The 16,930-nt window shown below is 40.2% G+C and overlaps 1 protein-coding gene across 3 annotated transcripts in view; it reads left to right on the top strand.

Annotated features, from left to right (window-relative positions):
• The window catches only part of hdac5 (histone deacetylase 5), a 198,102-nt gene that overhangs the window by 84,561 nt on the left and 96,611 nt on the right, over positions 1-16,930 (top strand). Inside the window, exon 1 of one of the 3 annotated variants that reach the window (XM_022668032.2) lies at positions 9,565-11,499. The exons of 1 other annotated variant lie outside the window; for it this stretch is intronic. In XM_022668032.2, the coding sequence (XP_022523753.2) occupies positions 11,343-11,499 (157 nt within the window). In that variant the 5' untranslated portion in view covers positions 9,565-11,342. Of the gene's footprint in view, positions 1-9,564; positions 11,500-16,930 lie in introns of those variants that run through there. One more of the 3 variants, XM_022668031.2, reaches the window with a different exon arrangement.

The raw sequence follows: 16,930 nt of genomic DNA, 5'->3' as shown, positions 1-16,930 counted from the left end.
CATCCCATGTAGCTTGTTTTAACACGGTAAATGCGCAGGCTGAAAAAAGTCTGAAAAAGCTAGCTCTCAGAACGGTTAGCGTCTAATGCTAATGCTGCTCCAGCAGTGCTATTCTGGGTTAGCAGCAGGCTACAGGCCGATAGTACTCACCTCTGGACGGCCAAAGAGTTAGCGCTGTGCACTAGATTAGCAGCTAATGCTAATACTGCTGCTGGAGAACTAAACTGAAACTCCTGTATAACTCTGTAATTTAGTGAAGTGTATTTACTGTTCCTTAATACCTGACTGGTAAAATTCATACATAAGGTGCACTGGATTATAAGGCGCACTAAAGAGTTTTGGGAAAATTAAAGGATTTTATAGTAAATGCACCTTATAGTGCGAAAAAATACGGTAAGTTAGCCAGTTAGCAATAGTTAGTCCATTTTTTATCTGTTGTTCCTGACCAGTTGAAAACAACAACCTAAAATAAAAAATAAAAAATGCAGTAGCATCATCTCAGACTGCAGTTTAAATGACAGACACCCCCGTCCTACCTGTTACAGTCAGTGGAGCATCAGTATGAATCTGAAGCTTCTTTAACTTCAGATCAGTCTGTGAATAATAAGCCGTCAGATTCGTGAGCCTTTGAAAGGGTTAGCTCAAACAAGCAAAACAATCTGTTTCGTTAAAAAGAGAAAATAGAATTAGGATAAATAAAGAAATCATTAATTAGCACTTGTGATGGTAACCATAGTGATAATTAGAGCGACTCTTCGTGCTCTCGAAGGCTGCGCTCGGCGCCGGGTATAAATGACAATAGAAAAGATAATGAGTATTAATTCTTTCCCTTCTCATCCAAGTTAAATCAGTGTTTGTGGACCTCCGAGGATTAGTTAATGCGGGCTGCGTAATTCCGAGTGGGCGAGCGCTCATGCTAGCCTTCGTCTGACACACTTTTCACTTTTCCTATTTTCCCGCGGCCTACACTGCAGCCCTGCCTCAGAGCCTGAGGAAGACTGGAGCTCCACGCTAATGCAGATCCTTCCAATGCAGCCAAGAATTCCTAATGCAGAAACCAGTATGAATTGCACTATAAGGACAAAAGTATTGAGACAGCTGTAATTGAGACAGACCAAAATAATTAAGACAGACCAGAAGTATTGAGACAGCTGTAATTGAGACAGACCAAAAGAATTAAGACAGACCAGAAGTTTTGAGACAGCTGTAATTGAGACAGACCAATTGTATTGAGACAGACCAAAAGTATTAAGACAGACCAAACATTTTTGAGACAGCTGTAATTGAGACAAAGTATTGAGACAGCTGTAATTGAGACAGACCAAAAGTATTAAGTCAGACCAAAAGTATTAAGACAGACCAAACATTTTGAGACAGCTGTAATTGAGACAGACCAAAAGTATTGAGACAGGCCAAATGTATTGACACAGCTGTAATTGAGACAAACCAAAAGTATTGAGACAGCTGTAATTAAGACAAACCAAAAGTATTGAGACAGACCAAAAGTATTGAGACAACTGTAATTGAGACAGGCCAAATGTATTGAGACAGCTGTAACTGAGACAAAGCAAAAGTATTGAGACAGACAAAAAGTATTAAGACAGCCCAAAAGTATTGAGACAGCTGTAATTGAGACAAAGCAAAAGTATTGAGACAGAAAAAAGTATTAAGACAGACTACAAGTATTGAAACAGACCAAAAGTATTGAAACAGACCAAAAGTATTGAAACAAACCAAAAGTATTGAGACAGACCAAAAGTATTGAGACTGACCAAAAGTATTGAGACTGACCAAAAGTATTGAGACAGACCAAAAGTATTGAGACAGCTCTAATTGAGACAGAACAAAAGTATTAAGACAGTCCAAAAGTATTGAGGCAGACCAAAAGTATTGAGACAGCTGTAATTGAGACAGACCAAAAGTATTGAAACAGACCAGTCTAAAGAATATTTACCCAAAGTTCTGGGGATCATTAAGATGTTTTTTTTTATTCGCAAATGTGAGAATGTGGGTCGTTGTGTTCTATTGGTCAGCAGTGTTTTTTGGCTTGGAACTCTCCAATGGAGACCATTTTTGACCAGTATCTTTCTTATTATTAAATCATTAACACTAACCTGAGGTGAGTGAGAGCTGCAGTTCATTAAATGTTGTTCTAGGTTCTTTTGTGACCTCCTGGATGAGTTGTCCATGCCCTTTTGTAATAATTTCGGTCTATTAATTATGGTTTGGATAGTTTTTCCACTTAATAAATGAATAAATTAAATCATCATTTAAAAATAGCTTTTTACATTTATTTATATTATGTTTATCTGATATTAAAGTTTGTTAGATATTCAGAAAAATGTAATCATAAACAAAACATGCGAAAACTAAAGAAATCTAAAGAAACTAAAGAAAAAGGGGGCGAATACTTTTTCACGCCACTGTACATAGTGTGTATGTGTGTTTAAGAGCGAGTCCAAAGTCACAGAGTTGCCCACCGAAGTCCTTGACTTGAAAAAAACTTGAAAAACAAGTGTTTCAGTTTCACTGCTCCACACACACACTGTAGCCACCACACCCACTCACCACAATCCAGCCCAGACACTTGGCGTGTTTTAGTGGGACGGGTCATTCAGGGATTTGCGGCTTGTGTAAAAATACCCCCCTCACCCGACACCCCCCCCACCCCCCTTCCCAGCCCCCCCGCTTCCCGCCCCCCTCCCCGGCCCCCATCCAGCCCTGGTCCAGCCGGTGGGCCGCGGAGGGTCTGAAGAGCAACAGGTGGAGTGTGTGTTAACTCACACTGATGGCTGAACATCAAAGCAGCACTTTCTAATTGTTAGAATGATCTGCCAGTATCAACACACCTCTCTTTCCCCACTCTCTCTCTTTTTCACACACTTACACTCAATCTCTCTATCTCACTTTCTTTCTCTCTCTCTCACACACTTACACTCGCCTTCTCTATCTCACTTTCTTTCTCTCTCTCTCACACACTTACACTCACCCTCTCTCTCACTTTCTTTCTCTTTCTCAATCTCTCTCTCTCTCTCCCTACATGTCTCATTCTCCCTCGACCTTTATCACTGTTTCTCTCTCCTTAGCTTTCTCACTCTCTCAGTCATTCTTGTATCTTGTTCTTCCTAATCTTTTCTCATTCTCTCTCCATCTCTGATTCTCTCACTTTTACTCACTCGTTCAATATCTCGTTCTTCCTGGTATTTCTTATTCTATCACTTTCTCTCATAATCCCACTTTCTCTCTTTCTCTCTCTCTCTCTCTCTCTCTCTCTCTCTCATTCTCCCATAACCTTCATTACTGTTTCTCTCTTCTTCACTTTCTCTCAATCTCTCAGTCACCCTTTGTTTCTTGTTCTCCCCAATCTTAGCTCATTCTCTCTCTCTCCATTTCTGATTCTCTCACTTTCACTCACTCTCTGAGTAACTTGTTTTCCCTCACATTTTCTCAAACTCTCTACCTCCTATCCTCTCTCTCATACTCCCTCACTTTGTCTCACTCTCTGTCAACATTTCTCACTCTCTCTCATCCTCAATCTTTTATCCTTTATCACTCTATATCCCTGTTACCCTTTCTTACCTGGCTCTCTCTCTTTCTCTTAAACACTCTTTTACTCTCTCTCACAATCTCTTGTTCTCTCATTTTCACTCTCTGTCTCTCTTTCAGTATCTTGTTCTCACTCTCTCCCTCTTACTCGCTCTCACTCTTACTGCATCCCTCATTCTCACTCACTCTCCATCGCTGATTCTCTCACTTTAACTCATCTCTCAGTATCTCATTTTTCCTCGCCTTTTCTCTCTCTCTCTCTCTCTCTCTCTGATTCTCTCACTTTCACTCACTCTCTCTTGTCTCTTTGTCTTTCTCTCACACTGTTTTACTTTCTCTTACGCATTTTCTCTTACCCTTTCTGGCTCACTTTATCCTTACTCTGTCTTTCACTCTGTTTTCTCTTTCTCTTCTGTGTAATAAAACAATAATACACACATTATTAATAAAAAACAATTTCTAATAGGTTTATTTGTTATTGTTATTATTATTATTATTATTATTATTATTATATAACCTACACAGACACTCATATGTACATCACACACACACAAAAGCACACACACACACAAACATATCTGTGCTGTGTTGTTTTTTCAGACAGACACTTGACAGCCACTCTTTGATGTCCAGCGGCTCTCGAGTCGAATCCGCTCTGACCACAGAAAGCGGCACCAGCAGCCCAGTGGTCATGACAACGGCTGCTTCTAAGAATACCGCGGTGAGGAGTGCTAATTTAGACTGGGCTCGTAGTTTCCTCTCTTTTCCAGTGATCTAGGAGCAGCTATTCCCACCAGTTCAGGCCTTCAGAACAGCAGCGAGTACAGCCGTGCCTCAGAGCGCTCCCAACCAGCTGAGAAGGAGGAGAAGGAAGAGGAGGAGGATGAAGAGGTCAGGGGCTTGTTAACCCCCGGAAAAATCATAAACACAGTTCAGACAGAGAGAGAGAAAGAGAGAGAGAGAGAGAGAGAGAGAGAGAGAGAGGGAGAGCAGAGTACTGCTACCAGTCTATTACATTCATCTTCATCTTTCCTAGCTGTCTAAAACCTCCATTCCAACAGAAACCTAATCCTTACTGTGGTCCAAAACCTAAAACTGGTTCTTATCTCCAATTTTTAGATCCATCTAAAACCTAATCCTGGTCCAGATAATAATCCTAACCTACATCTGAAACCTAAACCTAATCCTTCCTGTGGTCCAACATTTATCCATCTTAACCCTAAACATGTCTTTCACTTTGGTCTTACATTTTAAACCAGATCCTTAGTAGGGGTGTCACGATTCTCTAAATCCTCGATTCGATTTGATTTCCGATTTTAGGGTCACGCTTCGATTCGATTCTCGTTTTTCTTTTTCTTTTTTTTTTACAGCAGAGAGGCCTATGCCAGTTTTAGATTAGTCTATGGTCAGTCATTGGTTTGATTCATCAAATTTACAATATTTTATTTCAAAAGGTGGGCTTGATATAGCTGATGCAAAGTGATACAAGTGATCTGTAATACACTACATTAGGCACAAATGGTCAAATTTAAATAATTTAATTAAGCTATATATGTAATGCCATCTAGTGGCTTTTTTGGTAGCAGCAGTGTGCACTATTAAAACAGCAATGTGCAACATAACAAAATAAATAATAAAGAAATACAGGAACAGTCATGTTCAAAATAATAGAACAATTAGAGCCAGCTGAGAATGACACGTTTTTTTCTTTAACAAAGATATATTATTAACTTTATCCGAGAGAGATGAAAGATGAGAGATGAAAGCTGAAAGATGCTCCTAAAGTTTCCAAAACTATTAACATATTTGAGGCTAGACAAAACAACTGTTATTTTTATATTTTCTAGTTTTTCTTTAAGAAGATGAGAATGTCCACATTCTCTGGAGAAAGGTCTGCTCTTTGAGCAGTCACAACGTCCGCCGCGTCGGCTACAGTGTGCTGCGCCATTTGCGTAGCGCACGTGCTTGCTTAGCTTAGAGGGAGGGATGTCGATCATCTTTTTGATTTCGAAGCTCGAGACAATGACATAATTTCGATCGATTTTGATAAAATATCGGAATCGTGACACCCCTAGTCCTAAGCCTAACCTAACCATGACTTTCATTTAAATCTAATCCTAAAACTTCATTTTAGTCCTAACCCTAATACTGGTGTATCTGAACTAGGGCTGCACGATATACCGTTTAAGCATAGTCATCGCAATGTGCGCATACACAATGTTTTGATTCTTGACACAAGAAGTAGATACACAGCGCTGTCTATGTGTCTGTGTGAGCGACAGGCTGCTGCTGCCTGAGAAGCTGGAAGGGGAGGGGGAGCACGGAGGGGCAGGAGTAAACACGAGGTAACTGCACGCATGTGTCGAAAGCTGTGCACCTCAGTCCAGCACAGTTTGGCAGCGCAGATATTTCCAGTTACAGCTGAATTCACGCTTTTAATCCCAGAAAAACAAACGCTCTTATTTACCTTTCAAAAAGCCATTTAAATGCCCGATTAAAGGGCAGATTACTGTTGTTTTTGCTGTTTTCCTCGGGTTTTGAGTTGAGCTCGGCACTGACTCAGCTCTTGGTTAGTCCGGACGCAAGACAGCGTAAGAGTGGGGGCGGGGCTGGTGATGTCATCGGCCATGCATTGTTTAAAATTTTGATATATATCGTCGAAAAAAAGAACATTTTCAATGTAATTTTTTTTTCAATATTCTACAGCCCTAATCTGAATTCGTAAAACTTGATATTATCTCATAGTTCAGAAAGTTTGTTGTGGTGAGGAACTTTCTTTTAAAACTTTCAACTTTAATGCACCTCTAAACGCAGCCCTTAGATGACACCACTCCATTTGAGTAATGCTTTCTGAAGAAGAAGACCTGGAACATCTGTTTTCACTTGGCAATTAAGCCTAATAATGATGAAAATGCTAATTGTATTAATTATCTCCTGCTGATTTTGCTTAATAGATGAGTTGCTGTTAAGAGCATTGTGCCATTAATGCACGTCATTTTCACTGCTGAAGAATCTGCATGTTCTTCGGCTGCCAGTTTAAGCATTAATCTAAATTCATGTCGTTAAGGATGCAAAGCCCTGCAGTTGAACACTGATGTTTGTGGAGACCTTAAAGAGCAAGAAGAGACACAATATAAATTGTGCAGCCCTAGATAGAGCTGTGTATTGAAAAGAAGTTGGAGGTACAATAAGTACAATAAGAGCCCACCCAATAGATCAGTTGAAGATCTGTCATTTCAGTCATTTTTACAACCTCTTACAGTGCACTGTGGGATTAACCAGCAGACTTTGCCTTAAATTTTAAACCTGGTCCTAAGCCTAACCTTAACCGTGTCTTCCATTTAAAATCCAATCCTTATACTCATTGTGGTTATAAACCTAATATGCTGCTGTTTCTCGTTTCTCGTTTTGTTGTGGTCAGCAACTTTCTAAAGTGCTCTCGAAACCTGCAAATTTAATAAGATGCCATTATTGTCATTTTGTTAAGATCCTCTTACACAGTAGGATTAATCAGCAGACTTTGTCTGACAGAGGGATCTGTAACTTCTGTCTGTGGCAAGTCAGCAGATCTCTTCACTGTGCATCTATCTTTGCAACAACACTGGGCAGTATGTATTTTCTAGACTTTATCCGTAACAATCCATAACCATGTTGAGCATTATTTAACAGTGCTGATTCTCCTCGATTATTACGTCTCTCGGGCAGTTCAAAAGCGCAAATTCTGTTTCCACACTGTAGGGGGAGCCCATAATTCTCCATAAAATTGCATTAAAGGGCCAGTAACAGAATCATTCTGTTTGATTCTGAGGGAAATAGAGAGGTTTTGAGCCTAAAACCACACAGATATTCCAAGTGAATCTTAATAAAAAAAATGTAGAATATGGGCCGTTTAAATGAAAGTAAATTGAGTCAGTGGTGGCTCAAACATCGCATTTAATAAAATAGCTATTTGTCCACTGCCAAACACTGTAATTAAACTTTGTGTGCACGCTTCCATGGAGATCCACGTATAAACACAACAGCGAGTGGAAATGGAGGAGCTACTGAACGCTATGTCATGTGACCTAGAAATCCTAAAAAAAAATTACTGGTCCTCCTCTTTTTTCACTTGCAGTTCGGATGCAAGAGTTTAATCACTGAGGAGAAGTGTGAAATATTTTTCACAGACTTCCCTCTAAAATAAAAACTAATCCCGGTCATTATTTAATTTGATGTGGGAACTTGTTATGTTGTGTTAAGGCAGAGTAAGACTGGGCAACAGGGTTACATCATTTACAGTTGTGCAGAATTTAGCAGGTGAGGTAAAACATGCTTTCAGACAGTGACTGAGGGGATGGCAGAAATAGATGTTGACTAATCAGGTTTGACTAATCAAGCGGTTCTGACCTGGAGAATGACAAGCTGCCTCTATAGCCCTGTGTGTGTGTGTGTGTGTGTGTGTGTGTGTGTGTGTGTGTGTGTGTGTGTGTGTGTGTGTGTGTGTGTGTATGTGTGTGTGTGTGTGTATGTGTGTGTGTTTACCTTCCTGTCCACTGCCATTGTCTGCCTTAGTGGCACTGTCTGAGCTCCTCTTGATCACTCTGCCTCCTGTTGGCTTTAGGAAGCAATAGATTTAAACTGGCTTCATTTTATCTGCATGATAAAGAGACCTTTACCTCATTCTCTCTCTCTCTATCTCTCTCTCTGCCTCCCTCTCGCGCATCTCTCTCTTTCTCTGTCTTTCTTCTCTTCTGTGCTATCTCTCTCTCTGCCTTGTTTTCTCTCTCTTTCCCACACACATACAATTGCACATGCCTACTCTTTCTTTCACTCTCTCACTTTTCTTCTCTTTCTTTTTTCAAGTCTAACTCAGTTACACACTCCTTTCTTTCTTTCTTCTGTGCTATTTTCTCTCTCTCTCTCTGACTCTCTCTCTCTCTCTCTCTCTCTTGCAATAGATTTAGTCTGCGTTCTCCGCTCATTCTCTTCCTCTGATCTTTCTCTTTCTTGTACATCTTTCGTTCTTTCATTCTTTCTTTCTTTCTTTCTTTCTTTCATTCTTGTTCTATTCTCTCTCTCTCTCTCTCTCTTGCAATAGATGTAGTCTGCGTTCACCTCTCATTCTCTGTCTCTAATCTTTCTCTTTCTTGCGCATATCTATCTTTCTTTCTTTCTTTCTTACTTTTTTCTCTCTGTTCTGTGCTATTCTCTCTCTCTCTCAGGGAGTCTTTCTTGCACTCTGTTACAGACACATCCCTCTCTCTGATTCTCTCCTTTCTCTCTCGCTCTCTCTATCTCTCTCTGTGTCTTGCAATAGATTTAGTCTACATTCACCTCTCTTTCTCTCTCTGATCTTCCTCGCACATATATCTTTTTTTTTTTTGCACAAAATGCACAAAAAAGGAAGAATCTAATAATCTAATATGAAGTCCAGTTAAATCCATATAAATATAATATTTGTTTTTTTAAATGTCTATTGTATTGGAAGCCTGTGTAACATTTTTATTTTATTTTTGATATTGGCCTTTTTTATGTTAAATCATTCCTACACAGCATTTAACTCTAAATCACATAAAATTACTCTTATTACTCTTAAATTACTCTTATTACTTTGTCTTGTTGGCTGGTAGAGTGCTGCCACGCTCTAATGCCAGATTTGAAGTTGTTGTTTTTTTTCAGTGAAGTGGGCGGGGCTAAGCTACTTTTTCATTGGCTTGTAAATCAATTAGTATTATGTGCAACACAACATAAAAAAAGGAAATACATGATGTCCATTGTAATGCACAAAGGGTTTGGATCTGCATGATAGACAGAGCTTTACCTCTTATTCTCTCTTTCTCTCTCTCATTCTCTTGTGCATCTCTTGTGTTCTCTTCTGTTCTACCTTTCCCTCGTTTCTATCTCCTCTATCTGGACCTCTCTCTCTCTTTCTCTCCCTTTATCTCACATGCTTACTCTTTTTTGTACTGTCTCACTTTTCCTCTCTTTCTTTTTTCATGTCTAGATCTCTAGATCTCTAATACACCTCTCACTCTCTCTCTATTACTTCTATTTCTCTCTCACTCATGCACTCATTTTCTTTTCTTTTTCTTTTCTTGTTCTGTCTTTCTCTCTTTCTCTTTTTTCTCTCTCTCTTATTGTATCCTCTCTCTCTTTCAAATATCGAGCTCCCCCTGCTTTCCCTTACACACAAACACATGCAAACACAAACACACACCTCTTTCTCACTCTCTCTCTCTTTCTCTCTCTGTCTTCTCTTCCACTCTACCCCCCCCCTCTCTTTCTTCTCTTTCACCCTCCCTCCTCTCTCTCTCTCTCCCTCTCTCTCCCCAGGCTCTCAGCTCCTGCCTCTATTTTTATCCTCGCCCCGCCCCTCCCCTGTCGCTCGGCAGCTATTTCCAGCTCTGTGAAGCAGCCCAGTCTGTTTGTAAACTCCACGGCTCCACTCTGCTGCTCTCTCTTTCTCTCTCTCTCTTTCTCTCTCTCCCTCGCTCTCTATTGCTCTCTCGCTCGCTTGATCACTCCTGTGCCCCCCACATGCAGCAGAGGGAGGGTGTGGGCATCAGTTGCAACCAAACAAATCCAAACTAGCGGAGGACAGAGAGGCTGTTTGGGTTTTTTTCGTGCGACTCGACCGCGACAGAACGACCGCGACAGATCGACCGCGGTGGCTCAACGTGCTTTTATTTTTTGGGAACTACTGTAGCTTCTCAGTCTCTCTCTCATTCTCTCTATTCTTCACCTCCATTCTTCTCAATCTCTCATTTTTCTCTTTCTCTTTCTCCCAACCTTACTCACACGTCTCTGTCCCCTTCATCTCTCTCTCTACTTCTTGTCTGCACTCTTTCTCTCTCTGTTTCTCTTTCTATTGCCCTCTTAACCTCTTACTCTTTCTCTCTTTCTCTCTCTCTCTCTTTCCACACCCCGTCCGTTTCTCTCCCTCTCTCTGTTTCTACCTCTCTTGCTCTGTCTCTCTTTCTCTATTTATCCAGGTTATATATCTTGCTTTCTCTCACTCATTCACTCTCTCTGTTTTTTCTCTTTCTCTTTCAATCCTTCTTTCTCTCTCCCTCTCTCCATTTCTTGTCTGCTGCTAGTTCTATCTCACTCTCTCTCCTTTACTCTGTCTGTTTCTCTTTCCCTTTTCCCCTACCTCTTACTCTCTCTCTCTCTCTCTAATTCTCGCTCTGCACCCCCTCCGTCTCTCTCTCTCTCACCCTCTCTCTCTCTCTCTCTCTCTCTCTGTGATCTCATTTGCTGCTCTCACCGCAAGGAAAAGAAGGCATCCAGTCAAACTCCGGACTTACCGCAGACACAGCTCAGGAACCGTGCCGGATACGAGCGCGCAGTAGTGAACGGAATAATGACAGACGCTCTCGTTTGAGCCTCAGCATGAATTAACGTCTCTTTCCCGCTTCATCCCAGAGCTGAACTGGGAGCTAATGGGAATCTTCTAAGCGGAGACTGAAGGGAAGGGACTTGGCATTGACTCTGTGAGAGGGTAATCCGTGGAATCATGGGACTAACGCACAAAGTGGACCTTTCTCCACGCTGTCAGTGCGCTCCTGACCACAGCTAAGAAGCAGTGGCACAGACTGGGAATTCTGTTGGGAATACCGCTGTGATTTATTTCTTTTTTTCTCCCACATTCTGATGCTGATCGGAACGCCGGACATAGCAAGGTGGCGTTCGGCGGTTGAGCCGCGCGGCGTGTGAGCTGCGGGTGGCCGTGTTGGTGTACCGGAGTACCCGTGATTGTGTGTGAGGGTGTGTGTGTGTGTGTATATGTGTGTGTTTTGAATCTGGGACACACTGGCATGCTCTTGCGACCGACAGTTCCGGGGCTGTGCGCGATGTTGCAGACCATCTATGAGACAGAATCCTGCTTCTCCACAGACACACACAGCACAGCCAGCCGGGAGCAGCCCACCGACCTGCTGCCCCACAACCACTCCAACAACATGAGCAGCACTGGTGAGTGTGTGTGAGTGTGTGTGTGTGTGTCAATCCGCCTGTCTGACAGATTTGTAGAAGTGAGGACATTTTTGGCTTTCTTCACTAATACATCAAAACTAGTAAAACAGCACAACCGTAGCTTTAAAGTTTCTAAGGTTAAATTTTAGACTAGAGCTTAGGGTCGGGGGTAGACTTAGTACTAGGATGTTAGTTTTAGGATTAGGGATACATGCAAAATTATATTTTGAGTTAGGATTTGTTATAGGGCTGGGGTATATTTTAGAATAAGATTTTAATTGGTTATAGAATAAGTTCATGGTTAGTTTTTGGGGTTGGGGTTAGGTTTAGAGATAGATGTAGGCTTGGGGTTAGGTTTAGGGTCAGATGTTGGGTTAAATTTGGGTATAGGTTTGGGGTTAGGTATAGGTTTGGAGGTTTGGTTTAGGATTAAAAGACGGTTGGGTATAGTGTTTTTGGTTAAGAGATAGATGTAGGCTTAGGTATATGGTTTAGGGGTTTGTTTTAGGATCAGATGACTGTTGGATATAGCGTTGGGGTTTGGTTTAGAGACGGATGTAGGGTTGGGTAAAGTGTTGGGGTTAGGTTTAGAGATGGATGTAGAGCCCAATATAGATTTAAGGGGTTTGGTTTAAGATTAGATGACTGTTGGGTATAGCATTCGGGTTCAGTTTAGAGATAGAGGTAGGGTTGAGTATAGGTTTGGGGGTTTGGTTTAGAGATGGATGTAGGGTTGAGTATAGCGTTGGGGTTCAGTTTAGAGAATTAAGTTTATGGATAGACTTGAGGTTGGGGTTTAGTTTTAGGGATAGATGTAGGGTTGGGGTTTAGTGATGGATGTAAGGTTGGGTGTAAGTTAAGGTTTAATTATATATGTAGTTATAAATTTGGGTTTAAGGTTGAGATTAGATGTAAGGTTTATGGTTGGATAAAGGGTTTGGGTTTGGATTTAGGGAGTTAGAGTTAGATTTGGATTTAGGGTTAGATGTTGGGTTGGGTATAGAGTTAGGGTCAAATGATGGGGGTTTAGTTTTGCATTACTTGGCTGCAGTAAAACATAACATAACAATGTGTGTGTTCTTTGTAATCAGTGTAACATAACCAGCAACAGTGTGTGTGTGTGTGTATTTTAGACAAGGGAACAGAGAAGAAAAATAATGAGAGAGAGAGAGGGTCAAAAGAAGTTTAATAAGTGATGTTTTGAGAATTTATATCCGCTAGTGTTTGAAGTTGATGAATGTTGTGTGTTGATGGTGTGGTGGTTGTTGTTGTGCGGTGGCTGCGTGCTGGTTCTGTTGTGTCTAGTCGGACTTTGTTTGGACCAAACTAATATGGAGCATCTGTACAGACCCAGCTGACCTCCCCGACCTCTCCACTGGGCCTCAATACACATTAGTACTACAGTGCAGACAGCCTTTCAGCCTGTGCTCTTCAGTGGAGCTGCAGATCACTGGCAATTGACTGACTGGTTCTTTTAGATGGGGATGTAGACCATCAGAAATCAGCATCTGCTGTTTATGTAGCTGAATATTTGAACTCTTTCTGAGGAATATCCATAAATTGACCAGTTCTCCCTTTTGAGAACTGAGAATAAATTATTTTCTTTACTATCAAGTTTTGCTATTTTAGGTGCCTTTATGAATTAAGAAATATAAGTACATGTATATATTGGTATTATTTATTTATTTATTTTTCCTCTATGCTTTTCTCTCTCTTTCTCTCTTTCTCTCTCTCCTTTATTTTTTATTTTTTTGTTCTTTTTTGGTGGTGAAATTGGAAGAGTTGGGTGGTGGGATGTAGGAGGGGTTTAACAAGTAAAAAATAACAAAGTTTCAGAGTTTCAGTCCTCCGAAGAGGGGGGGTGGTGGCGGGCTTTAAAAAAAAAAAAATATATATATATATATAGTACAAGGAAAGCACATTTTAGTTTTTTTTTTGTGTGAAATCGATCTGATTTCTATTTCTAAAAAGATAGAAGGGCTAATTTTAATGATAAATGGATATGTAGTCATTAGTGTGGAGTCGGTCCCCTTTTTAATTCCAACACCAGGTGTGAATCTTTGTAATTATTGATTTTCTGCGCTGCGTTCTTCATCACTCGGACTCACACTTCGCTCTTTACAAGTTCCTGTGGATCCTAAAGTCTTCTACTGTTCAATAATAGTCACTCGCAGCATATTGTGGAATATCTAGGGTGGAAGAAAAATAAATCCAGCTGACTTTTTGACTTGTTGCAGTTCTGCCATCCTATTACAGGACCACGCTTGAGTTCAGTCAGCTCTTTAAAACCATCCCTTCTGACTCTGAGTGGTCCAATAGGCTAAGCGCTGCCACTATGATCAGGAGATTGATAGTTCGAATCCTGTTCATGGAGCTTGCCATCAGCTGCCGGAGCCCTCAGGGAGCACAATTAGCCTTGCTCTCTCTGGGTGGGTAGATGGCGCTCTCTCACCATATCACTCCAAAGGGTGATGACGGTCAGCACAAGGCATCTGTGAGCTGATGTATCAGAACCGAGTCGCTGCGCTTTCCTCCGAGTGAGGCAGGTGCTAGTCATGTGCTGGCATCACTAGTAATAAGGGGAATCCTAATCAGTGGGTTGTGTAATTGGCCTTGTAAATTGGGGGTGAAAATGGGATAAAATCAGATATAAAATTATAAAAAAAAAAGAAAAGAAAAACATCCCTTCCTACACTTCTATCTGTAAAAGCAGACTGCATGAATACATTCTGTATTTTATACACCTGTTATTAAATGAGACAGATTGATACATTTAAAACAATTGAAGACTTTTAAAGTACCTTTGATCATATAGTGTATTTCATTGATGTCCAATAAAAAAAAAGTATCTCCAGCACTGTTGGAGCAGACTGCACTTCAGACCTGTCCTTGTCGGGTGTGCTGTTGGTGCTGTTGTCGCTGCTTGCGTGAGCTGTGCGTGAGAGGCGAGGTCAGTGCGTTTCTCAGCAGTGTTGGAGAGCAGAGCTCGGTGTGGAGCGTGGGCTGCAGTGTTGTCCTCAGGCAGCGTTTATATCTGACACCTGTTTAAACAGGAGGAGCTGTGGACCTCTCTGTAGACTGAGGGAAGCTGGGCTGGTTCTGCTGCTGATCTGAGAACAGCTGTGTGGTTTTGGGTACAGAAGAGTTGCAGGAACTGATGTTTTCTACTATCATTCTATCAGTTGTTAATGAGTTTAATTTTCTTTAAGTTTCTTATTTTAAGTAATCTAACCATTAAAAATTTGTGTTATGGCCTTAAAACAATATCACAATATTTCAGGGTATTTTTTTGATAAGGATATTCTTGTCACTATGTAAACAAAACATATATTTTACAAAAAAAATATTGTAATATTTTAGGAATACACTGCAGCAAAATAAATGTTAAAAATGTATTTCATGTAAGAATAGCAGTTTCAGACATTCTACAGAAACAAATAATAATTGACTATGATTTTATAAGAAATATTGGATTGCTTATTTAGAGCAGAAATTGTAGATGTAATACGATTAAATAAATTATATATTATACTCAATTATATCAAATATGTTCGCTTGTTAGATTATATTGGAACAAGTATGTAATTGTTTCTTTTATTATATCAGAAATATTATATTATGTAAGTATCTCAGTATCAAATAATTATAATAATTATACTAGATTATATCCGAATAATTATATTGTTAGATTAAATCAGAATATGCAGCTCTGGAAAAAATGAAGAGACAATTTCAGTTTCTGAATCAGTTTCTCTGATTTTGCTATTTATAGGTTTATGTTTGAGTAAAATGAACATTGTTGTTTTTTTCTATAAACTACAGACAACTACAGACATTTCTCACAAATTCCAAATTAAAATATTGTCATTTAATGCATTAATTTGCAGAAAATGAGAAATGGCTGAAATGACAAAAAAAGATGCAGAGCTTTCAGACCTCAAATAATGCAAAGAAAACAAGTTCATATTCATAAAGTTTTAAGAGTTTAGAAATAACCCTGTTTTTTAATCACAGTTTTTATGCATCTTGGCATGTTCTTCTCCACCAGTCTTACACACTGCTTTTGGATAACTGTATGCCTTTACTCCTGGTGCCAAAATTCAAGCAGATAACCCATCTGCTTCTTGATTACAGTCCAGTCCTGACCAGCAATTTCAGTTAAATATATCATATAGCAGACGAACACAGTGATATTTAAGAACTAAAATGAAGTTAATTAATAGGATTTACAGAAAGTGTGCAAGGTAAATAATTATTTAAACAAAATTAACAGGTGCATGTTGGGCACCCCAACAGAAAAATTATATTAATATTTAGTAAATCCTCCCTTTGCAGAAATAACAGCCTCTAAACTCTTACTATAGCTTCCAATGAAAGTCTGGCTTTTGGTTGAAGGTATTTTGAATTATTCTACTTTACAAAACATTCAAAACATCTCCAGTTCAGTCAGGTTTGATGTGATGAGAGTGAAGAGCCCGCTTTAAATCACACCACAGATTTTCAGTAATATTCAGGTCTGGGGACTGAGATGATCTGAGATGATCATTCCAGAATGTTGTACTTGTTCCTCTGCATAAATGCTTTAGTAGATTTTGAGGGTCGTTGTCTTGTTGAAGTACCCAGCCCCGGTGCTTTAACTTTCTCACTGATTCTTCAACATTGAGAATCTCAAGAATCTGCGGATATTGACTGGAATCCATGAGACCCTTAACATTAACAAGATTCCCAGTACCTGCACTGACCACACAGACCCACAGCATGATGGAACTGACACCAAATATACCATTGTTTTTTGTATTGTAATTTACTATAGTGTGTCAAACATTTATATCATGTATAAATATGATGCACTTCATCTTTCGCAGTTAATTTTTGTAATGTATAAACTCCCGATTGATATTAATTGATACTGAAGTGCAGGATTTAACTGTGCTGATGAGTGATGTAATGTGTGTGGTGTGGTGTTGTACTACACAGTAAAATGAAAGCTAAAGGCCGGGAGACACGATGATGAAACCTGTTAAGAATTCGACGCACTCAGTGGAACAAATTTTAACAAGCAAAGACCCAATTTCCCCTATTTTCTGCAGGATGAAAGGAAAATGAGTTTGGGAGATGGCCGAGCACCAAAAGCAGGTTATTTATTTTCTGGGAGAAATTGCGCCCAGGCCTCGGAGAAAGCCGGCGCGAGTCTAGACGGGGGAAAAAGTGGGAGCTGTGCTTTACATACCTCAGCAGCACATCAAAAGCTGGCCTGAGCTTAAAACAGAAGGAGGACGAGAAAAATGTTAATCCTTTTTCTAAAGTCGCTCTCTGGTGAGAAGGGCTCCATTGTTGCCCGGCTTGGTTCTTAAGAGGGTCACGTAACGAGTTGTTTGAAAGCGCTGGGCTGGACGGGGCTCAGAAGGGCTCGGCGGTGTTGTTCCTCAAG

The sequence above is a fragment of the Astyanax mexicanus genome, chromosome 3 (genome assembly GCF_023375975.1).
Source record: "Astyanax mexicanus isolate ESR-SI-001 chromosome 3, AstMex3_surface, whole genome shotgun sequence".
Lineage (NCBI taxonomy): Eukaryota > Metazoa > Chordata > Actinopteri > Characiformes > Acestrorhamphidae > Astyanax > Astyanax mexicanus.
Note: the sequence above shows the minus strand (reverse complement) of the source record. Positions and strands in the feature narration are given on the sequence as shown.